This window comes from Cyprinus carpio, chromosome B17 (genome assembly GCF_018340385.1).
Source record: "Cyprinus carpio isolate SPL01 chromosome B17, ASM1834038v1, whole genome shotgun sequence".
NCBI lineage: Eukaryota > Metazoa > Chordata > Actinopteri > Cypriniformes > Cyprinidae > Cyprinus > Cyprinus carpio.
In genome coordinates this window covers 14,724,165-14,749,291 of record NC_056613.1, presented here as the reverse complement: position 1 = coordinate 14,749,291, position 25,127 = coordinate 14,724,165, and the positions used below count along the sequence as shown (strand labels likewise).

At 38.9% G+C, this 25,127-nt stretch overlaps 1 protein-coding gene across 3 annotated transcripts; it reads right to left on the bottom strand.

Annotated features, from left to right (window-relative positions):
* Nucleotides 1-1,109: 1,109 nt before the first annotated feature.
* On the bottom strand, nt 1,110-25,098 carry heatr5a (HEAT repeat containing 5a). Of its 3 annotated transcripts, XM_042742435.1 has the most exons (38): nt 24,936-25,098; nt 24,201-24,260; nt 23,109-23,317; nt 22,632-22,843; nt 22,423-22,531; nt 21,353-21,502; nt 20,321-20,492; nt 19,920-20,065; nt 19,424-19,673; nt 19,183-19,338; nt 17,862-18,112; nt 16,852-16,963; nt 16,546-16,698; nt 16,295-16,394; nt 16,062-16,171; nt 15,662-15,825; nt 15,394-15,557; nt 13,816-13,921; nt 13,534-13,724; nt 13,298-13,457; nt 12,983-13,172; nt 12,714-12,883; nt 11,826-11,852; nt 10,716-10,860; nt 10,032-10,211; nt 9,567-9,791; nt 9,209-9,387; nt 8,137-8,205; nt 7,614-7,793; nt 7,209-7,431; nt 6,044-6,283; nt 5,733-5,860; nt 4,691-4,838; nt 4,333-4,605; nt 3,830-4,054; nt 3,571-3,722; nt 2,953-3,163; nt 1,110-2,779 (listed from the first exon to the last, which is right to left on the bottom strand). In XM_042742435.1, the coding sequence occupies exons 3-38, from the start codon at nt 23,232-23,234 to the stop codon at nt 2,478-2,480; spliced, it is 6,099 nt and encodes a 2,032-aa protein (XP_042598369.1). In that variant the 5' UTR covers nt 23,235-23,317; nt 24,201-24,260; nt 24,936-25,098; the 3' UTR covers nt 1,110-2,477. The 3 variants fall into 3 exon arrangements, with proteins under 3 accessions (XP_042598369.1, XP_042598368.1, XP_042598371.1); XM_042742434.1 differs by lacking the exon at nt 24,201-24,260; XM_042742437.1 differs by lacking the exons at nt 11,826-11,852; nt 24,201-24,260.
* Nucleotides 25,099-25,127: the final 29 nt, after the last annotated feature.

Genomic DNA, 25,127 nt, shown 5'->3' with positions numbered 1-25,127 from the left:
AAAAATGTGGGGGAGATTCACAAAGAGTGGACTGCAGCTGGAGTCAGTGCTTCAAGAACCACTACGCACAGACGTATGCAAGACATGGGTTTCAGCTGTCGGATTCCTTGTGTCAAGCCACTCTTGAACAAGAGACAGCGTCAGAAGCGTCTCGCCTGGGCTAAAGACAAAAAGGACTGGACTGCTGCTGAGTGGTCCAAAGTTATGTTCTCTGATGAAAGTAAATTTTGCATTTCCTTTGGAAATCAGGGTCCCAGAGTCTGGAGGAAGAGAGGAGAGGCACAGAATCCATGTTGCTTGAAGTCCAGTGTAAAGTTTCCACAGTCAGTGATGGTTTGGGGTGCCATGTCATCTGCTGGTGTTGGTCCACTGTGTTTTCTGAGGTCCAAGGTCAACACAGCCGTATACCAGGAAGTTTTTAGAGCACTTCATGCTTCCTGCTGCTGACCAACTTTATGGAGATGCATATTTCATTTTCCAACAGGACTTGGCACCTGGTTTAAGGACTATGGTATCCCTGTTCTTGGCCAGCAAACTCGCCTGACCTTAACCCCATAGAAAATCTATGGGGTATTGTGAAGAGGAAGATGAGATATGCCAGACCCAAGAATGCAGAAGAGCTGAAGGCCACTATCAGAGCAACCTGGGCTCTCATAACACCTGAGCAGTGCCACAGACTGATCGACTCCATGCCACGCCGCATTGCTGTGGTAATTCAGGCAAAAGGAGCCCCAACTAAGTATTGAGTGCTGTACATGCTCATACTTTTCATGTTCATACTTTTCAGTTGGCCAAGATTTCTAAAAATCCTTTCTTTGTATTGGTCTTGAGTAATATTCTAATTTTCTGAGATAGTGAATTTGGGATTTTCCTTAGTTGTCAGTTATAATAATCAAAATTAAAAGAAATAAACATTTGAAATATATCAGTCTGTGTGTAATGAATGAATATAATATACAAGTTTCACTTTTTGAATGGAATTAGTGAAATAAATCAACTTTTTGATGATATTCTAATTATATGACCAGCACCTGTATTATGCAAAGTGAGGGGGGAAAATTGCAAATGTCCTTTCCAGGTTCCACTGTAAATTAAAACCAATGCGACTCTTGAAGCAAAACTAGATTTTATTATTCCAGTATAATCAGAAAATAAATGTTAATCTTGCCCTATTAATGATTTTGTACAATTTACAACATACAAAATAACTGCTATGGTTACAAATGCATAATTGTACTTGATCATTGCTGCTTCTAGAAGAAAAACAATGGTCCAATATTAGCTGAAACTCTTCCATTTGCATTGTAAACTTGTTAGTAGTGCGTTTATAGTAGTACATATTAATTTGTTGCTTGTTCAACATTTTTGCTTGTGTAGGATTCATCTATCACTTATGTTGCCTGCAAGTGCAAGATAGTTATGCGTTGAAATTCAGAGACACCAACAAATATTTGCATGCATAATTAGGATACAGAAAAAAACTAAAAAGTGTAAAATATGTTTGTAAATAAAGTACCATTTTAACATATGGAAGCCAATTTCTGCCACACAAGAAAAAAAAATCATGAGATAAAAAAATCTTAATTATGATCAAAAGTCAAAACTATTATGTCAATATTGAGTCAAAACTGACATACTAAGAATACATATGTATGAGGAGTCAAAATTGACATGAACCATTACATTGTGCTAGTCAAAATTATGAGAAGTCAATTACAATAAATTACTTTATATCTCAGTTTTAACTTAGTATGTCACAATTTTGACTTCTTGTCTTAATAATTTACCAAACCATGATTTTATTCTTATGTGGCAGAAATGGGCTTCCATATGAATGCGTACTGCAGATGTATTCAAAGCATCAGTGCAGAGATGTGATTCATCCAAGTATCTGTTAGTAATGCTTTATCATAAATTCACATTCACAACACGTGCTACTATCTCTACGCAACCTAAAATATTTAACATTTTAAAATTATAATATTAAAATGCACTAAAACTGTATATGTAAAGTCAGCAGATACCTGATTACCAGCAGTGCAGCTGCTCAGGTTTAGTTGTGAGCTGCAGCATGTCAATGAGAAACTAATGATTTGCAATATTTGTACAGACACAATAAAACACTTCTCACAAAAAACCCATGCTATGCATAACAAAGGTTAATGAAAATTATTCAAGCTTGTAAGCAAGCTAACCATTAAAACTAACAAAAAGTTTCTATAAACAGTAACCTTATAAAATTCACTCCCATGGTTCAGCTGTTCTGCATGTGAAACACACTGCCCCTTACTTTCTGAGTAAATATGTATTAAGTTCCTCATAGAGGTTAATGCGGTTTTAAAATGGACTACTGTATTTAAACTAAACACAATTTTAAAATTGATTTATCTTTAAAAACAAAACCGATTAAAACAACACCCCAACATTCACTTAGTCATTAAAAACATAATACTCGTATCATATCCAGTCAGGAGGATTCACAGGAAATTGATCTTCAGTTGAATGCTGGGCGTGTTTTTGTTAATTACTCGAGGTGCTTGTGCCTTAGTGTTCACGCTCTCCTGGTTGCCCTTGACGGCTGCCTCCAGCCTGGCTTTCATGTGCGGGGCGGAGGCCATCAGTGCTTTGAAGACAGCCGAGTGCTGGGGGCCGATGCGCATGAGGTCTCTTAAGGCGGACTCGTGCAGTGAGCGAGAGGCTGCTGGAGCTGATGCCAGAGCATTCTCATCCAGCAGGAGAGAGATGAGGATGGGCAACAGCACAGCCACCAGCTGTGGACCTGTGTGGTTAAAACATATACTTAGTGCTAAACAACAATGCAACATTTTGCTAACAGTCATTATAAAGAAGACATTTATATTATAACCCAATGAATTCTTCTTGTTTTTTTTTATGATATCATAACTGACAGCTGTTTGGGACTAAAACCTGAAAACATTCCCAGTCACTTACGGTGAGTTTCGTCTGCAGCAAACACTAGTGCTTCCAGGGCTCGGATTGCATCTTGCACGGCCTGTAGCTCTGCTGGGCCTTGAGGACGACTCTTTTCCACTTCCTCCAGTTGTGACAACAGACGGCCACCCAGAGCTAGAATAAATGGCCTGGCTACCGGCGCTGGGCCTTGGAATAAAGATACTAGCAACTGATAACTTCTGCTCAGCACCTAAACGAGAAATTGTAGGACATAGTAGAGAAGAATACTAGATGTAGAGTCTTTTTGGGGAATTGTATGTAAAATTGTAGCAAAGCTCCTTATTTAAGCAGCCTGATGTTTACTACCATTAAAAAAAGTTTTGGGGTCGGTAAGATTTTTTAAATGTTTTTGAAAGAAGTCTCTTCTGCTCACCAAGGCTACATCCACTTGATAAAAAATACAGTAAAACTAATACAATGAAATGTTATTTCAATTTAAAAGAACTGTTTTCAATTTAATTTTTTTTTTTTTTTTGATTAATTTAATGTGCCTGTGCTGAAAACATTTATTTCATAAAAAAAAAAAAAAACGCTGACCCTAAGCTTTTGAACAGTACTGTAGAAATGTTAAGAATTTCTATTTGACTCTCTACTCACCACGGGGTCCTTAGACTCCAGGCTGGCTCTGAATGCCTGGATGCAGCGTGTCTGCAGGGGCTCCACAGCAGTCACCTCAGCACTGGCGTACAGCAGGAAGATGGTGAGGGATGTCAACATGGTAACCTCATCCACTCCAGGCTCCATTTTATCTGTCCAAAACAATCCATGAAAAACCAGAGAAAGTTACTCAAATGACTTCTACAACATGCAGAAAAACCCACCCAAACAGAGTGTGGTTGAAATGAGAGAGAACTACCTGTATGCCAAGACTCCAAGAGCGTGTGCAGTGCACATCTCAGCAGTTCAGTCCAGGCCCCATGACTCTTCTCAGCTCTGCTCATGGGAGAGGTGAGAACAGTGCGCAAGGCCTGCAGGATGCCTGGTACCAGCTGTCCACTCTCAGCTCCAACAGAGCCCTTCACCGCCTCTCTCAACACCCCGAGCAGCAGATAGAGCACTGTGGGCAGCACTGACACACTGCCTGTGGAGAGAAAAATAAAACACTGTCAGATCTCTGATCATTTCTGGATTGAACTGAATTTCTGTGGAACAGAAAATAAAAGAGACATTTCTTATTATAGTATTACAAAATGTTCGATAGATGGCAAATAAATCAACATTTTATTTGACCTTGTAATGGAGAAAGAAAAAAAAAATTGAATAAACAAAATGAAAAGTGGACTAAAATAAAGTGGGCAGGAGGATGTTTTTCTCACAATCTGAAAGATCTTGTTGTCACAGTAACTCTGGATCTCTTACCCTCTGGTGAACAGATGGAGGGCAGTTCTGAGAGGATGGCCAGAGCAGATGTGACGAGTCTACAGTCAGTGTTGCTGAGGAAGCAGGTCTGTCCTCCCCGCCCCGTGGGGCTGCCAGCCAGTTTGGGGCTAAGCTGCGGAAGCTTTCTCACAAGCATGCAGAGACATAGCTCGAGCGCTCCAAAAACAAGAGACTTCCCAGGCACCAGGCCACCAGTGTCCCGTCCCTCACCAAACTCAGGAACAGTTTCCTTCTCTGCTGCACCATCATCGACTGACCAAATACAACAAAGAAAGATGAATTGAGAGGGTTATTTAAGATTTACGCTATTTAAACAAAAGTCGTTTTTGAGACTTACCCTCAGCACTGTGGCGTTTCTCTTTGACGTGCTCCTGAGCAGCACAAACAATCTGCCGCACCAGTTCTAGCACAGCCAGTTGAATACTGGGAGATTCCCGAGTGACTATGAGCCTGTGTAGAACACTGAGCAGCTCCACACTCAAAGCCTACAGAGAGAACACCATATACTTGTCAAGAACACAGAGTGACTAACAAGAAAGACAAACACATAATAGAAAACATTAACTACATAGAAAGACAAATACCAAACAACAAATCTCACTGCATCACAATATCACAACAGACCATAATAGTCAGGTTAGACAACGTATTGAATTTAGTGTGGATGAAAACGAGGCTAGGAGGAACACACTTAGGCCCCGTTTACACTTGTGCATTTTTGTTTTAAAACAGTGTTTTAGAATGAAAATGATCTTCGTCTACACTGGTGTTTCCACTGCGTTTCAGAAACGATTTCCGTTTACACTACACAACCTAAAACGCATGTCACGTGACCATTCATGCTGGTACAGCCATAGATATGAATAGGTAGATTCCCTGTTATTTAGATGGCGGACGCGTCAATGTGCTTGGAGCGATCAAATGGGAATACTACCTATACATCTATGGGTACATCAATGTGCATGATGTTATTGTTTACAAGGATACGCAGAGCGAATGTGGGCAGCCACGCCATCGTCTTCAAAAGTCTACGTTTTGGTCAGTTTTCACTGAAACGCAACCCCGGAGTTTTCAAACTAAAACAGAGTCTGGAGCATTTTCAAAAGTCTCTGTTTTCGAAGGTCGAAAATGCCTGAGTATTGTAAACGATAGGCGTCAACCGTAGCAAAAAATGGGGCCTTAAACTACAATGGCACACACCACATAATGGTCCTAGGTCAAATAATTTTCACAACTTTCAAAACTACTGAGATTATTTATTTAGTCAGCTGAACAATCGGTTAAATTCAAAAGAACAGCATGTATTTGAAATAGAAGTCTTTTTTTTAACATTGTAAATGTCTTTACTGTCACTTATGATCTGTTTTAATTTAGAATACCTGATCATTGCCCACTTTCGAACGGGGCCAAGGCACCTCCAATAAGGCCTGCAGAGCCTGAAGACAAGAATTGATGTTTTCCATTTGGTCTCCAGAGTGAGGAGAGCACAAAAATTCCACACTGATTCCTAAAGGGAAAACTTGAGTGAATTAAACAAGAAGACTCAAAATATACATGTTAATCTCAAATCTAAGCGGGAAATGATCCTCATAATCAGCCCATGGAAAATGACTAAAGCAAAAATGGACACCCTATAAACCTTGAACTACATCCACTTATTGAAACAGGAAATATTAACTGAGCTCTGTACCCAGGATCAGGTGGAGGCGGTCAGTGCTGACGTCCTCTGGGGATTTGACACTGCTCAGTGAGGTGGACTGGCCCATGGAGGTGGGTGTGACCGGTCTGGAGAGGTTGGCAGGTCCCTCGTCCACCATGATGAACCCGGTGCTGTTGAGCCAGAGAGCAGTAGCGTGGAGAATGGTAGCCCAGGCACTGGAATAATGTGGCCGGGCCTGTTCCACCGTCTCTGCAGTGTAAAACGAGCCACCTGACAAATAAAGTGCATGTTAAAATGGTAGTTAAATAATCTGCATATTATTCTGAATACACTGAATTATCAACTGAAGAATGTAACTACTGTTCAAAAGTTTGGGCTTAGTAATATATATTTCATACCTTTACTCAGAAAGGATGCATTAAATTGATCCAAAGTGACATTTGCAATATTAAAAAAGAATTCTATTTCAACTTTCTATTCATCAAAGAATCCTGAATTTTTTTTTTAAAAAGTATCACTATTTCTAGTTACTATTTTCAACATTATTATTAAGAAGAAAAGTTTCTTGAGCGCAAACTCAGCATATTAGAATGATTTTAAGGATCATGCCACACTGAAGACTGGAGTAATGGCTGCTTCAGCTTTGCTAACACAGGACTAAATTATAATTTAAAACAAATATTAAACCGAAAACAGTTCTTACCAATTTTAATAATACTCCACAATACTACAGTTTTTACATTTTTTTGATAAAATAAATGTAGCCTTAGTGAGCTTAAGAGACTAATTTAAAAAACATTTAAAAATCCCACCAATCCCAGACTTTTGAAAAGTAGTGTACAATACTGTAAAAACGGAGCAAACAAGTAATTGTGAAAGAAGAAAGGCAAAAACACCTTTATGCATCCCCTTCGGCAATGATAAGCAAACTATCTTTCAACTGATTTCCTCAAAAACAAGAACACTATGGCTGACATAGGAACAATGGTATGAGTTTGGGACAGGACTATCTGCTTGGCTGAGTCATGGCTGACAGAGTGAGTGTTTGGAAAAACTGTTTGCAAATAGTCATTTTTTTATATTTTTATTTTGTTGCACTAGAAGCACATAAATTAGACAGTTAATTTTCATAACCCTGGAAGTAAAGAAGCATATCTACTTATTTTCCATCAGGTAGGTGTGTGTGAGTAGTGACCTGTGGAGGGGAGTTGACTGGAGTATTGCGAGGGCAGGGTGAGCAGGCCATGGTCCTGAAGGGCAGCCAGCCACAGGCGGCTCAGAGTTGCAAGATCAGTCTGAACCAGTTTGAGCAAACCAGCCCCTGCTGGATCTGCAGTGCCAGCCTCATCACTCTGATGCTGGAGATGGCTGCCCGGACTCTCCCTCTGCCTGGAGCCTTGTACCGCTGTGATATACACCTGCAGAGACACATAGATTTACTCAGACAAATGTCAGATCAAAGTTTGCTGCAAGGTATGCCACAGATAAAAAGTGTGGCCATCATACTTTATATACAGTCATACTGCCCATCCCTAGAGTTACATAACGGCTAGACATAGAGGAACAGCTGATTTAATAGTTGTGTGATGGTGTTCGGTACCTCCGCCCAGGCTTTGAGCACAGCCAGCGTCTCCATGGTGAAGGTGCTTTCATTATAGAGCTGACTGGTGACGTCTCTCCCCACCTGTACTTTGGCAAGAGAGGAAGCCAGAAGCTGATGCACCCTTCTCAGGTCACGCAGGTCACTGATGACCCCACTGGCGATCCATGCACTGCAAACCTGGATGCCAAAACAAAGGTTAATGTCAGAACTCAACACTACTGGAGCAGCTTTCAGCAGTACAAGTGAACTACTGGACTCTGGGAAGAAACTAGGTCAAGTGAACCCACGTGAACTTGAGGTATTTGGGAAAACAAGCATGGAGCGAGTTCAAGAGGTTAAAAACAGGATTGATTTGAGAACTAATTCTACAAAAAGAACATATTTGGGATGACAGTGACAAAATATGTGACTTAAGACTTGAAACAACGTGTTGGATAACAAGGTGTTTGCTGGTAAATGCAAAGGTCAGAAAAAGTGCATCATAATCGATAATGAAGCTTAAGTTCTTTAAACAGCACACCTGGCAGGCTTTGGCAGTCACATTCGGAGGGGCGTCCACATGGAAGGCAGGTCTGAGCGCAGCTCCAACCTACATCATCAAACAACATTTAGTTCAATTAAACCAGCCCAGTCAAAGGTTTGGGAGGTTTCTCATAGCCTTACATAAGTTGTAAGAACAAACAGACAAATAAGTAGACAAGAGAGTGAATAAGAGTCAACCAGCACCCATAGTGTATCTCCTTCAATACTGATCCAAGGATGCATCTCATAATGGTGGCTGGGAGAATGCCAACATAAAATATAGCTTTGATGCTGCATAATTCCCATACCTTTATTTGTGCTGTTCCATAGTCATTTTTTCATTTTGTTTTCATCATCATTTTTTATCTAATAAATGCAGCCTTGGTAAGCAAAAAAGATCTTTCAAAAACATCTTACTGACTCCAAACATTTGAACATCACTATACTTTTTACTGTCTAGTCTTTTTATATACTATACAGGATTGATGGCATTCAACCAAACTCAACTGAGTAAGTTTATTAAGCGCAAATTAAGAGTAAAACATTCTAGGACATGATACTGAAGATGTTTCAAGTCACTATTTGAAAAGAGGGCTCCCTGCTAAGCCCACAGATAACCTAATTTAGTGTAAGTGATACAGGTTCTCACATGCGTGCACACACACATGCACACGCACTTAGTAACAAGAGACTGATGAACAAGCTCAGGTACTTCTGGGGCAGGTAACAGATTTTCTGTTATCAGATGTGTTGCAGTTAGGGTTTCTGTTATTTAATATTTTTCATCATTTTTCTTCTCTAATTGAATTCAGAAGTGGTATTTTATGGAAATTTCAGCACAATAAATAAATAATTTAAAAAGGGGTCCATACTTCCACACTTATTACATTTGCGATAAGGAACATTTACTCAAAGGCATTTAGGAAATATCCTATTTAATTTAGCTGCCAATCAATATTCATGTTTGTTCTAGATGAGCAATTTCTTTCTCTCAGCACTTTTCTGGGCATATGAAAGTGTGCAATGTTGATTTTAAGACTGAGGCTGAAAAGTACTAAGTTAGTGCTTACATTGGCTTGATACTGTTCCAGAATGACATGTCCAGGGAACTCAGGCTCTGGCACACTGGAGAATTTCCGGATAATGACCAGCAGTGTTTGTAAACCAGCCAGTCGGAGCTGATCGCTGTGATCTGTGGCTGCCATGAAAGCCATGCGGATAAGGTCCGCCAAGTGAAGAACCAGGAAATCTGACAGACAGAAGGGGTGCCTTTATTAAGTGTTAACAAATGTATATAAAATCACCCCAGAAGGTGGCGCTAAGACATCACAGTCTTCAGAGATACAGAAAATACACTTAAGCAATTCGGAGAAGAATGATAATAAAAGGAAATAAAAATTCTAATACAATAGAAGTGATGTGTCTAACCTGCAGATTCATGTAAACGCTGTTCTTGAGCGAGTGCCATGTTGAAGTGAGCCGGGTCTCCGTTCTCACACTGTGCTATTATGCGACACACACACTCCATGGAAAACACACGAGTGGACCAGCGCAGGTTATTGAAGGGGCCGCTGGATTCAGACTTTGCGTGGAACACAGAGGAGTCATCATATCGATCTCCATCCTCCTCCTGCAGCGTTTCTACAGCTGAGTCTAAAAATAATAAGAACATGAACAACTATCTTATACAAGTCAAACTAATAAAAACACTGATTAAAAAAACATTTGTCATGAAATTGTATACATAGATCACAACATTTTTAGCCAATCTTAAGGCCTTTACACTTGTCAGGTGGGTTGTATTAAAAAAAAAATGTAAAAAGGAGAGCACATTTTGCTGGAGATGAAAAATTAAGATTATTTTATTCTCATCATATTGAGATTGAAACCCACCTGCAGAGGCAGAGAGCACATCTTTGCAGAGTTTGAGCCAGTGGGCCAGTTTACTCTCAGCCGCCAAACTCATCATGTGGACAAGCGTCTCCTGAATGTCTCGGCACAGGCGCGGGTCAGACTCCCTGTCCAGCAGACTGAACAAAGCTCCCTCCAATCCCACCTCCTTAATAGTGACATCTGCAGGATAGACAATAACCATTTAACATACAGCGCACAATGTGATATATATGATAACAAATGTTGTTTTGCTTGAGAAGTGTGCGTGTGCGGTCTTAAAAACAAATGCCACTATGTGTGTGTGTATAGTTTGACAAGATTTTCTATGACTTTTGAAAGAAGTCTCACCAAAGCTGCATTTATTTGATCAAAAAGTAAAAATAATTATACTGTGAAATATTACTATAATTTTAAATAACAGTTCTCTATTTTAATAGATTACAAAATTCAATGTCCTGTGACGAAAAACCTTCTCAGCAGCCATTAATCCAGTCTTTAGTGTCACATGATTCTACAGAAATCATTCTCATATGCTGATTTGGTCCAAGACAAAATTCCAGGCCCCAAACGAATCTATGGCTCACTGCAGTCAAACCCACCTCAAAATGCAGAGTACAGTAAAATAAACAGCAGAGACGTGCTGAGATGATACTATGTTGTGCAGTGGAGGCGATGCTGACTCACCCAATTGTGTGTTGTCTCTGCGTGGTAGCTCTTTAACCAAAGCGACTGCATGCTCCGATACCTCCACTGCTTCTCTCTGAGCCAGCTGTCTCAAGCAGGCCACAACTGCACACCTCAGAGACAGGTATGAGCTGCACAGGTTTATCTGTACATGCACAAATGTTATACATTATATTAAATGTAACGTTAGAACTTAGTACGGTCAAATAAATGACGAGTGGTGATTCAAGTGAGGTCTAGTGAAACAGAAGAATAGAACTAAGACATTAGTGCTGGTAAAATAAAATAAAAATCCTTGTAATGGTTTAAATTATTTGATCATATAGCCAGCGCTGATATAACATAAAACATATTAGTTCAGACTGAGAGCACGTAGGTGAATTCAGAAATAGAGCACACTGCAAATATAATGATCACTTCGTCACATTTTGCACAACATAATCCAGACAACAGTGCAATAAACACTTCAGCAGACAGCAGCGGTCACATCAAAGTTAGTCCTGTTATGTCAAAATGATCCCACACAGGGCAGAGGGAGAAGAGAGAGGGACAGCAGGGCTACTGTCAAGGCTTGTTTTGAGCTTTAAATGATGTGGCAAGCGAGCTGTTTGCAAAGAATAGGACCATAAATCAAACCATCTAAAAATAGAGCATGTAGAACAAAGCATGTTTTTCTCAATAATGTCTAAATGTGTGTGTGAGATTGTATGAGGAAGAGAGAGAGAGAGAGAGAGAGAGAGAGAGAGAGAGAGTGCAATGGACTGAAGCTCTCACACTAATAAAGCTAATAGCTTGAATTGGCATGAGGCTACAGCTGTGGATGTGAATGTCATGTGCACTGTGTGGGTGGTCAGTGTTAGAAGCCTTTACAGAAAAGAACAAGCCAAGCAAACCTAATCCTTGGCATTAACCCTGCAGTTAGAGGCAGTGACACTGTCTGCTCATGCTTAAAACCAGATCCTTCTTGAGTTAGTTTCACACTGGGAAAAATGAGAGGAGGACAACAGAGCGTAATTATTGACGCAAGAAATAAAAAAGAAGGGAATATGAAGTGCAAACAAAAGGAAGGGAATAAAGTGGCCTGACAGCAGAGAGGCAGACCAAACCTACCAACACAGAATAATCCAATAAGATTTCCTGTACGAGAAAGCAGAAAACAGCACTGTCACTACAAATGAGAGCAAAGTCAGGCCCAAGAACACTCACCTCTTTCAATGACATTCATTTTTCTTCAATATAATACAAATAAAGAAATGTGAAGAAAGAAAACTGCTACAGTGACTGTTTTGGAGCATGTCACTGATCATTTGACTATCGACTGAAACTGGATATATATATATATATATATATATATATATATATATATATATATATATATATATATATATATATATATATATATATATATATATATATATATATATATATATATATATATACATACACACACACACACACACGCACCAGTCGGTATCCATATTTGTTGATATCCGTAAACAACGGTTATTGGCTGCCTTTGGCTTTTTGAGTTTTAATTTTTTTTTATTATTATTGGTTATACATTTCAACAATACATATTTCATTATTGGTTATCTGCCATAAAATGAAAATTACTACTACTTTGTAAATATCTGCCAGAATATTAATATCTACTATTCGTTTATAGAAAATGTCTTCTCATCCAAACTGAAATTCTCCTTGTACATTAACTCTACATAAACACCGTAACAATTAAAAAGATTAAAAATATAAGTATTTTTCTTTGGTTGTGTGCATAATTCTTGTAATGAAAATATCTATTTATCCACCTCAGAACTTACTTTACTTTTTTTCTGACAACTCAAACTGCTTGGGGTGAAAAAAAAATTATATTAACCAATAATTTAACAGCCTAAAATTTCACATTATTTTGTTCACGGTGTATAAAATGTGTTGTGAATGCAGTTGAATGTTTGTTGTTGAGTTTGATTTTGAGTGTTAAGTGCATTGATGACGTACACAGAGGCTGGGCACCAGGCTGGCCAGATTGACGAAGCGTGGCGCAAACATGTGCAGCTGCTGGAGGCAGGAGATCGCCTGGGCCTGGACCAGACAGTCCTGACTGTCCTGCATCACGGCACAGCCCACCAAACACGAGGTCCTCACTACACACACACCTGCACCCTCACCTGGAGACAGTTTACATTAAACAACCAGAGAGAAGAGAGTGTGTAAAGGTCAAAACCTGCATGATGACAATGTGTTTATGGGTAAATAAGTGTGTGCACCTTGCAGATCCGGCCCCATGGAAGTGATAAGGGCGTTAAGGCAGCGGCCCAGGCTTTGCTGCACCTCCACATGTGTGTGTGGCGTCGAGAGGAGCAAACGTAGCACCAAAGTGAAACTAGCCTCCAGGTGACTGTGATACAGAGGGCCTGCTAGATCCACAACCATGGACAGAGCGTGGAGAGCCCACATCTGCGTACATGCATATACAGTAGTTCACTGAAAAGTTAGTGCATGAACTTCCTGACAACACTCTATATAGAAAAGCACACAAATGGTATCCTGATTTATTTAAAACAGTCATGTGGTCTGTGTACCTGTACTTCAGGTGAGGTGCTGTCCTGGGACAAGGTGAAGAGAACTCCAACACAGGCACTAATATATTGAGGGGAACTTATCCCACTCAGATAACGGTAGACAGCGCTGAGTGCCAAAGCATGACCTGTGCGTGTGATGGCATCCCTTGCCATCTTCAGTCTGAAACACATTTACAATAATATCAGATCATTTCAAAAACTTTTATTTTTTAACACTGCACTTGGCATACACTCACTTGTCAAAGCTCATGAGAGTGATGGAAACGGTGAAATTGGGGTCATTAAGAACTTGCACAAGCCTGGCTAAACCCTCTGCAGCCACGCAGCGCAAGAGAGGGTTTGAGCCCTCTAGCGCCCCCAATAGGAGAGACAGTGCTGGTTTCTGAACCTCCTCTGACCCCAATTCCCTCCGACTTAATGCCAAACACTACAAAACAAAACAGGACAGGTAGGGGAGAAACATTATATGGTTTGAATGCAAAGGTTTTCAATTGTTATTTTTTTTAATGGTTTCTTACCTTCAAAGTGCAGCAGAAAGCAGCAGCTACATGGATTTGAACAGTCTGCTGCCGGGCTCCTTTAAGCTGGCGCACAAACTCACAGAACTGCTCTAGGATCTGAGCCCTGAGACAAGGAATGCAACAGATGTACCGTTCAGCTACTGTAATATCTTAGGCATGCATTATATGTAATAACCAGATTATTAGCCAGTATTACAAACTTTCTGCTGAAATTGGATACATAAAGGCCAAACTGAATACTGAATTGTTAATGCTCATTTCCACAATTACTACATTTAGATTGAGCATTACATGATCCCAAATGTCAAATTATACTCTAAAAACACTAATAATTTAATAACACTTAAATAATTGTAAAATAAATATCCATACTGTACATTATAATGTACTGATGACTAAATTTACTTAAAATGACTGATTTTTGTCTTCCCATGGTAAATGTTTTGCACTGATGTGAGGCATATTAATTATTATTCATAATCATCCACAAAGACCTAAATGAAAAGAAAATAATCAAGTGAAAATAAAAACTGGTTCAAATTTAAAAAAACACATCATAAGGTTTTTTTTTTTTATCATGTTTTGTTAAGTATTCAGTTCACTGGATTATCTGAAAAAGGCATTGCCACAGTGTTTATAAAATATTGACTATTTTTTTCCATTGAAAATCCCATGATAAAAGCATAAATTGACAATATTTCAGTCATTCATCTATCCATTGTATTTCAAAATATTATTGGTTGAGTTTATGATTTTACAGTCTAAATGCCAAGAGTTAGTAAACAAAGGCTGTTGTTTCCTAAAAATCTCTTTTAAAACACTGTAAAATTGTAAAAAATAATAATAATAAAAAAGTAAAAACATCAAACAAACAAAACAAAATAAAAACAAAAAAAAAAAAAACATTAAAAAAAGAATCTGGACAAGCTGCTAGCGGGATGAAAGATGCACTGCAGGAGGACTGATGGCCCCATATGATCAGTATCATTTTCTCTCCACTGCTATGTTTAATAATGCATGGGACATGGCCAGAACAGCCCCCAATTATGCAAATGCATGCAGATGTCTGGATGTAAATTTGGCTATGCTGCATAAGAAAGTGCTTCAAAAAGCCTCTGGATCTCATTAAGGCCAGTTCCCACAAGCGCTCAGTAAGAGTATCAGTTCCGCCTAACAATCTGAATAACTTTAAATGGTAATGTTGGTTAACATTAGTACATCCACATTTTAGTGAATGTAGCATAAAACAAACAAACTATATAAATAATTTACAAAGTGGGATGCGTCATTATGAAAATGAAAGGCACTATAGAGTTGAGGGAAGCAATCTAGTACACAGCCAACTTAATCTGAGAATTTTCTGTTTAACTATTCATCAGCATTAGCTATTCATTTGAAGCATTATGAAGGGTATTGCTTGCATAAAGGTCTTATATAAAGTAACTGAATGACCTGAAGTGTTTGGCGACATTGAGGTCCTTTTAAATGAACGGAACTAAAAGTACTCCAACCAGACAGCAACAGTATACAAAAGCAGCCATCTGGAGGGGGTCTATGTGGTGACAGTGGACATACTTCTGCTGAATGCCCAGGTGGGGAAAAATCACTCCAAACAGCTGGACAGCTGCTGCTGTTAAGGCAGAGGCTGGCGGGAGGGGGGTAGGAACTTCCTGGGCTTTCTCAAAGATGGTAAACGGGTCATATTCTAACGTCCCACCTCCTGAACCACCACCATGGAGCTTTAAACAGACAGAAAACACAATGAGGTTAAATACGAAATGTGCAGTAATTAGGGAAGCACATTAACAAGGCTATTTCCTTGATGACTAGACTGCGATCTGACCTGTTCCTCTATGTAGTGCTGATCCACATCCTGCAGTCCAGGGCCCAACAGTGCCAAGTCTTGGATGTAGCACAGGGAGGGCAGCAGGTTCAGCTCAGCACATGCTGTGATTTCTGGCCCGGTCAGATCGTTCAGCAGCTGCTTCAACACTGTGCCAAAGCTCTCTGAGCCAACACAACCAAACCACAATAAACAAATAAATACATATTTGAGCAGTCAAACATTCCTATTTCCATATGTTTTTGTGGGATATTAAAATTTCAAAAACAGCTCTCTTAAATGATATAAATGTACTCTTTTTAGTATACTCACTCGAATACCATGGTCATGACCACTCAATAAGTAAGGGATAATGATAACATTTTCAGCACCTAGCATCTAGTCCAATCAAGTTGCTTACCTTCATATGTTTTAGGTTGAAGCATTGTGAGGATCTCATACACTCTCAATCTAAAGACAGTGGCTGCATTTTTGATCTGGTTTCCATAGGCTTTAATGATAGAGGTCAGCCTAAAAAGAGTTGAAGGGAAGCAAAACGTGATAAATATTTGTCTATCAACATCCTGTTGACATTACATCTGCATTCTGCAATGCTTGGAATAACTTCATTTAAAGCAATCGAGATCCACTCACTGATTGAGCAGGGCCACTGCACAGGACAAGAGAGGAAGCAAACGACTGATGACATCATCGGTGAGCAGGTCTTTGCAGTGCACCACCAGACTCTTCATTGCTATAAGGAATATGACACAAGCTATGAAGACCAAACATTCTGTTTATTCCCAACTGCAGTCAGCAGCATAGAACCTAAAGCAAAGTTTTATCATGTCAGATAGACTAGTGACAGAAGTGAGAAGCCCATGAGATTCATAAAAGACCCCCACCGCACAATGCTCCTGCTCGCCCCTCCAGGGTCACCTGCCAGGTGAAGGAGTCTCCACGTCGCAGCTCATTCTCCAAGTCCTTCACAGACAGTGGGAAGGCACATTTCCATAGCAACAGCAATCGAGGCAAGTGATGCTCCATTACAGTGGGACCTTGAATCAAAATACCAGAAAGAACAAAAAGGATGATAAAAAATATTCTTCCAGCACATTGACTATTACAATATAGGCACATCTTGTCTGTGTCTGTATGTGTACATCTATGTGGGCATACTGAAGATCACAAACCAGTAAACTGATTCATACCCAATGTGAAGAGGGCACTGAGCAGCAGCCAACCTCCTTGAGTGCGCTGGATGGAGATTCTGCTGTTCTGAGCTGCAGAGCGCAGCAGATCTTCTGCCAAGGTCATCACCACCTGCAACCCGTCCACAGGAATGAATGCAAATATTTCTTGCTTTTGTAGAAAATAAAAGAAATTGATATATTTTAAGAAATTATATTTGTTGATTTTTGTCAGTGGTCACCAAAACTGCTTAGTGACAAACATTCTTTAAACTAGTGTTGTCAAAATATATTTTTTTCAGTACTGAAATATTTGAAACCGTTTTAATACTGCAGTATCGATCCTTTGATACCAAATGTGCACACACCCCTGCACACTAACCAGTGTATTTTAAATAAAATAGTATATAGTCTTATGCTCTTACTGTTGTGGAAATCTTGTGGAGGTATTGAAAATGATACGGAATATTGTTTTTTCTTTTATCAAATTGTAAATTAGCAATTGTATCGAAGTTACAAATTCCAGTATCATGACAACACTACTTCAAAATATCTTATATGTTCTGCAGAAGAAAGTAAGTCACACAGGTTTGGAGCAGCAAGAAGGGTTTGCCAATTTGGGAAAATTATCACTTTAAGGTTTAACTTTTTGTGGGATGCAATCCCACATAATACATTAAAAATGACAGCTGATTTGTCATCCACTTCAAAATGAAGTCATTCATTTTCAATTTCTTAATGTTCAGACACCAACTTCATGAGCTCAACTTCATTAAAATGAGCAGTGATGCAATGTGGAAACTACCAAAGGGAGTCTAGACAGTGATCTGGTGCTTTACTGAAAACTGCAATTGTGTAAAAACGCCTACTAGCAAGCAACAGCAGAGACTCACTGACTACAGTGATCTGAAATGCTGCCAGCATGAACAAACCTTAAGCATATCTGATGATACAGCACAAACAGAACCGCAAACTTACTGTGTGCTTTAAAAGGAGGATAGGACACGTATAGACACAAATCTCATTCATACCTTGCCCTTCGAGTGTGATATTCCTAGCGGACAGAGCTGTACGGCTCCCAGCAGAGCTGCGATGGCAGCACTGTACCCTGCCACAGCCTCTGGGCATGACTTCAGGGCATTCAGCCTCTCTGCACAGCGATCTAGCAACACTGCCACCTGAGCAGGCATCCCTACGGCAACACACCGCAGGCACCAGGCGGCCGCCAGACGAGCAGATGCACTGGGGTGAAGAAGAACAGAGATCACGGTGTCCAACATTCCTGTCAGAAAAACAAAACAGAGAAATCTTTGAACTTGCAGTTTTAGTAAAGTTCAAGCCATCAGAGATGACAATCTCTGAAAAGCTCTTTCTGAAAATGCAGGATGGACGTGTTAAATCTGCAGCTGTACGCACTTTTTCTGCTCACTCCTTCATCCAGGCCTTATTGTGACATCCATTAAAGAGCAGACACACTCACACAAAATCCAGAGATATAGCTATAGACACTTGAAAAACATCTTTCTTTGACCCTGGTTCAAGACACCACTGTTCAAAAGTCTGGAGTCAATAAGATTTTCTTAAATTTTTTTGAAAGATGTCTCTTATGTTCACCAAGACTGCATTTATTTGTCAAAAACACAGTAAAAACAGTGATATTGTGAAATTTTATTTAAATTTAAAATAACATTTTTCTATTTTAATGTATTGTGGTTTTATTAATGTGATTGCAAAGCTAAAATTTTAGCAGCCATTATTCCAGTCTTCAGTGTCACATGATCCTTCAGAAATCATTATAATATGTTGATTTGGTGCTTAAGAAATATTTCTCATTCTTATCAAAGTTGAAAACAGTTGTGCTGCCTAATATTTAATTAATTAATTAATTAATTTTATATTTTGAGGAAGATAGTTAAAAGAACAGCTTTTAAAATATATATATTTAATTAATTAATTAATTAATTTTATATGCATTAAATTGATCAACATTGATCGAAAAGAGATTTATAATGTTACAGAATATTTAATTAATTAATTAATTAATTTTATATTTTGAGGAAGATAGTTAAAAGAACAGCTTTTAAAATATGAATAAAATAAAAAATAAAAATTACTACCCCAAAACCTTTTAACAGTAATGTACATCAATTGTAAAAAATAAAGAAATAAGAAATAAAATAAACAAATAAAAAAACAAACAAAGAATTCAGTGGGGGTGTTTTTGTCATCACATTTTTTAATATTTGGGGCACTTTTCTTTACTAATCCATGTAAAAAGAGGAGTATCTAAAAATCCTTTAAAAAAGTTTAATGGGTTGCTGAGAGTTTGTTGGTTAATAATGCATGACAAACCTATGCTGGTGTCGAGCAGTAGTGGGGCGGCAGTGGAGCTCAGGTCCTGTAGCAGACTGCCCAGCTCCAGAAGAGCACATACCAGCACATGCTGACTAGCTGCGACATCCGCAGGGCTCACACGTGCCTCCATGTTCCCCTCATGAAGAGCCGCGTCTGACAGAAACACAGCTTACATTTAAGAAATTACAACTCAATACCCAATGAGACCTAAACATTCGCCCTTGGCCTAGTTTCTTACCCACAACCCTCTTCTGTTTGTCGATCAACTGGCAGATTTCCTTGGCAGCTGCGATTTGGGCCTTCTCCCCCAGCAAAGAGCCAAGAGTGGCCCGCAGTATGAAGGAGACACAGCAGCGGCAGGAGACGGCATCTGCCGGGTATTGCGTCGCCCGTGCGTGAGATACCCACTCCATGAGAAGAGAAAGAAGACAGGAGAAGTGCGTTTCCAGCCACGCGCCGCCCAGAATGGACACAAACACCACACATGTCTGTTTAAGAGATTAAACAGGTGGTATTCATGTTAAATTAACTGAAATTGATAAAATAATATAAAATAAACTTACATCAAATTAAATTAATTAATTGTAACTTTTTTTCTGCATAACGGATAAATAAGACATAAACAAAGGGAGAGAAATTATTTTTTCCGATGTTATATAACCTGGATTTATTCTTTTATTTATTAAAACACAAACATTCGGATCACAAGGGAAGGATGTAGGAGGGTGAGCGACCTGTGTGATGCCCACGCGCACATCTCTGCTCCCTTTCAACATGTCTCCACTGGCCCGCAGGAAGCCGGCTCCACCCCGCAGGAAACCAGAACTCAGCAGCTCCATCACCTCCTTCAGGGAGTTGCGCTTGGTGCCTGGCCTCGGAGCTGAGAGCAAAGCCAAAGGAACAGGGGAGGAAGAATGAAAAGACGAGAAGCGTAAGACAGAGTGTGAGGGGATAAATGATAGAACAGATGGAATCGAGTGGGAGGGGAAAGATGAGCATTTCATTTGAGGAAACGAAAAGCAGTATGTGGGTGACAAAGGAGAGGAGGGAATGATTTTTACAATTTCCGTGGGTAAATGATCAGCTTGGTGTCCTCTGAAGATGTTTGTGTGATTGCTGAATAAAATCCACCCACCTATGGTCTGTCTGGGGTCCAGAGCGGATGCTAATAAAGTGCCAAGCAGTTTTGAGATGCCGACTCGGACATCATAGTTTGAGCCCTCGAAGGCTCGGAAACAAACAGTGGCCACGTTCTCCAGCTCTGAGGACCACAGGAAGACAGCCTCTCTCTGGAGCTCCAGAAGACACTATCAAAAACAATAAAGTTAACATCACCACTTCAAAGTAATTTTGGGAAAACTGTGACAAAATCAGAAAGAAAAACTTCATTTTAACTATATTATTGTTATTATAATAGAAATTAACCAGGCAATAATGTCTGCTGGTATTGATTTCAAGTTTTGTTTTTAACCTTTATTATGCTTTTTTTCTCTAACCATAAAGCACACAGCATCCTGTCCATTTATATGCAATATTTAAAACCCACAGACTGGAATAGAATATACAATATATAATTAAATATAACAAAGGTTAAGAAAAAAAGAGAAAAAAACTGATTATAGTAAGTGATTATAGTAATATTTAGTAACATACAGTAATATTTAAATATTCAAGGGAAAACTTCTTTTCATCACTACAAAGACACACCACACTCCAGAACACAATACAAAAAAATGTATAAATAAATACATATATATAACTAAATAAATATATAATTTACTTCAAACATTGATAGTGATTCTGAGCAGACTTGGACAAAAAATAAAATCAACAAGTTATTTTCAAATTAGCTTTTGTGAAGAATAACAAATTCTATTAATATTTTCATATGTTTTATTAGATGAAAGAAGAATAAGTGTTTACCCTGCTTCCTCCTTTAGCTGGAAATAGTACAATAACTTAGAATCCAAATTTTTTAATATTTTGGGTTAATAAGAATTTCATAAACTGAATTGTGGTTGATTTTAATCTGTTAACAATAAAGAACAAAATGTGCATTTTCCCTCAGTCAGCTGTGAATGTAAACCTATTTCTGTCAATAAGTAGTGCATGTTTGACAAACATACATATGATTAGTAACTGAGGCATGGGGTATAGTGTCCAGTACCTTTGCGGCAGCACAGCGCACAGCCATGGAGCGATCGGTGAGAGACGTGCGAGCAGCTTTATAGATGTCTCTGTGACAGGACACGGCACTCACACCTAAACCCTTCAGAATCCTCTCAATACACAACATGATCTCACAGCGACCCTGAGACTGGACACAATAACACACACACACACACACATACACATTTAAAAAAGCTGCTGTCTTCTGGAATATAAAAATATCTCTATCCTATTTTTCCAAAGTGCCCATCCCAGGTTTTCTGTGATATTCTGGTTCCTATATATGACTCTGGTCCCTCTTTCAAAGTCTATTTTGCCTGTTTTATAGGGGAATTTCTTAGTATAGTAGCATGTCTATAATAATAATAAAAAAAAGGACAAATTGATGTTTAAAACTTAAGGTAAGAGTTTTTTCAATAAGATATACAAATGATTGCCTTAGAAACACTATTACACATACACTACTGTTTAAACAACTGGAGCTAGTGCGTTTTTGTTTTTTTCTTAAGAAATTTAAAGTGACAGTAAAGACTTTTACAATGTTACAAAAAATCTATTTAAAATAATGCTATTCTTTCAACAAAGAATCTTGAAAAATGTATTGTGTTTTCCACTAAAATCAGTATTTTAAAATGACTTCTGAAGGATCAAAAAGGCAGAGTCAAAGTTGCCATAACTGAAATAAATTAAAATGTTCAAATACATTCAAATAGAAAACAGTCATTTAAAATTTTACTAATATTTCACAATATTTGGTGAGCATAACACACTTCTATCAAAAATATTAAAGTCCACATGAAACGGAAGATGTGATTGTTCTTTATCTCCATTTGTGATGTATATCCGAGTGAAAATGTAGTGAATTTCATCTGCTAATTAACAAGTCCTAAGCATTTTGTAATGGTCAAAATAAAAAAATGCTGCATGTGATGATTCAAAAGACCTGAATCCCCTGTTTGTCCTCCAAATTACTGGTCAAACATGTCATGATTTCTCACAGTGAAGTACAGTCACATCTCTGTGTTTGGCTGAACTGTGAATCACATACTGGTGTGCAGCCACACGTACCTCTGCGCTCTTCATGGCTTTCAGAAGGTTTGCCACGCTCTCTTTAAATGAGTTGATGAGTAGTCGGCCCAGTTGCTCATACAGCACACCCAAACAGGCCACAGCTGCCCTGTAGGGAGCAATAAGTAAACTCACTGGCAGAAGATCAAGCTGAAGCCCATCTGCAGGGCGTGATGCGTGAGTGTAGGGGGCAGATTTATGACACTCACAGTCGAGTCGGCAGGAAGCTGGGAGAGTCATCCTTGCTGCGGATGATGTCATTGCAGCGGTCCACAGTGAGACTGGACATGAGGGAGTCACCCACCCGGTACACCAGCGCCAGACACTGTGCCAGCAGCAGTCGTGTCGGGGGGCCCGGAGAACCCGTCAGTACCGTCGTGAGCTGCTCCACCAGGCGCTTCTGGTTCTGTTTCACATCGGCCTGTCACACAAATACATGCCGACATACTGTTTAGATGAGCGGCGCTCTTTAATTGCGGTTTCTTGGCACTTCACCAGTAAGAAACAGACAGACACATCACTAGTCCATTCCAGGCTGAGAGACAGCCGGTGGAAAGGCAGACAAATAACCAGGGAGTCTATTCAGAGAGGCTTGCTTGTGTTTGTGTTCGAGAGAGAGAGAGAGACAGACAGACAGAAGCGTTTCTTCTCAAACAGAGAGCTTATTGTCAGCGCCCTCAGCTCACCCGGTCTGTGGCAGGGAGTAGTTTCTTGAGGAAACGCAGCCACTCGAAGACAAACTCGGCCCTCTGGTGCTCCCGCAGCTGACTGCAGGCTTCCTCGTTCAGCAGTAAACTATGAGCCTGCTCCATCTTTCTGTCTCTTCTCCTTCTCCAGCTTTTCACATGAGACCTTAACCGCAGCGCCCCTCACATTCCGGACACCGCCATCCTCCCTGAAATAAACCACAAGTTTACAACCGAGGTTTTCACAAGGGGGCCGTGGAAATGTTTACAGAAAAACAGTGTTAAATAAAAATAAATAAATAATGAAAATTAGACATAAATAAGCAGATACAAAAAAAATGCCAAATAAACAATATTTTCTGTTTTCTTGTTCACTTTAGTTTAAGTTTTAGTATGTCTAGTATAGTTTTTTACTTTTTTTATTTCACTTATAGTTTTTTTCTATTTTAGTACATAAACGAAAAATAAAAATGTTGCTGTGGCAACTAGCTGAAATATTTCTATATTTAATTTATTGCAGTTAATGTTTATTTCCTTTCAAGTAATGATCATTTTTAAATGTTTTATTTAACTATAACAACCCTATATAGTGCTATGGTGAGTAGAGAAAAAAGATCCTAAATAATTAACAAATAACATTTTGCACTACTTATAATATTTATTTTCCACATAACAGACAGTTTTTTTTTTATATACATGGAAATATATAGCTGCCTTTTAATTTTTAGAAATGGGGGTCCATTAACAAGGACGATCATATTCCATCTAAAATATTGAAAACACCTACTCTACATAAGTTAGTTACAAAGTATACATCAAAGATGATGTATAAAGGAACTGATGCAATTAATATGACTCTACATATCTGTGTTTCCTGATAAGGATTTTGCTACATGTCCTGTTTCATAACTTCTACATTTAATCTGAGTGCGCAAAAGTGTGTGAACGTGCCAGTTTATAAAGCGGTTATTATAAACAGCACATTCCAAAAGTACCTTGTCGCCGCTATGAATTATGCATTACGTTCACTGCGTCTGCGCAGTCTAGAAAGAAACCAGCAGATCATGCAACTAAAATTATTAAAAAGATGACCTTAAATGGATCTCAACTTCTAAACCAGACTAAGGAGGGTGAGATAGGACATCAAAGAGCCTGTCAGGGAAACAAAAATGATGGGAGAGTGAAATTATTTTAGGTTTCTTGGATGATCCATGACGGGTCAGACAGGCTGTCTAGAACAAAACCCCTGACTTTTCTTACAGGTTTATTAAGCTGCATGTCAGTTTCATATGTGAATTTGTATTTTTATATTCAGTTTCAATGTGAATTTAATCTGCATATGATTATAAAGCTGATGATTGCGAAAGTGTTTATCCTGCTGTATTTACCTGTAGCTGTAGTTATTCCAATCAAATCAAATCAAATAAAAATCCAACAAATCTGTTTGAGCACAGGATAAATTAATAAACACATACATTTCCTGAAACAAATCTTTATAGTATTTTTTGATTAGATGATGATGATGATGATGATGATGACTCCAGGCTAAATGAACAGGACTCCTGGCTAGTAACCCGATTTGCTGCCAACTTCACCCAAACATAACCTTACTTTTCCTCTAACATTTGTTTTTAACTAAACATACGTTACAAATTAAACCAGACATGTATCGTTTGTTGTCAATGATTTAGTCAGTGTTAGTTATTTTAGCCTAACGCTAGCTTTTATCCAATGCTAACCAATTCTCTGACATGCTAGCGAGATAAATCTTCAAAAGCAGCGATTTGCTCTTTAAAATGAAAGTATCGTGAGGAAAATGTGTATTACCTTCTAAATCCAATAACTGTAATGTCGGGGGGACGACTGAGAGAGGTATTTTCTTATTCAAGGCAACTGTTTGTGTGTAATTCCTCAAAGACATCTGCTTGCATGAAAGTGCGAGTCAAACTGTGAAGCGCAGTCACGTTAAAGGGAACACGAACGCGAGTGACCGCTAGAGGGAAGCTATTCAAACGGGAT

Bases quoted from the DNA above. Each gene is read 5' to 3' on its own strand.
- heatr5a (XM_042742435.1), bottom strand. From the start codon at position 23,234: ATGGAGCAGGCTCATAGTTTACTGCTGAACGAGGAAGCCTGCAGTCAG. The intron at 15,558-15,661 runs GTCAGATCGCAG...GTCTGTTTAAAG, and splicing joins AGCACTACATAGAGGAACAG to CTCCATGGTGGTGGTTCAGG. The intron at 3,164-3,570 runs GTGAGTAGAGAG...TTTCTCGTTTAG, and splicing joins TGGAGTCTAAGGACCCCGTG to GTGCTGAGCAGAAGTTATCA.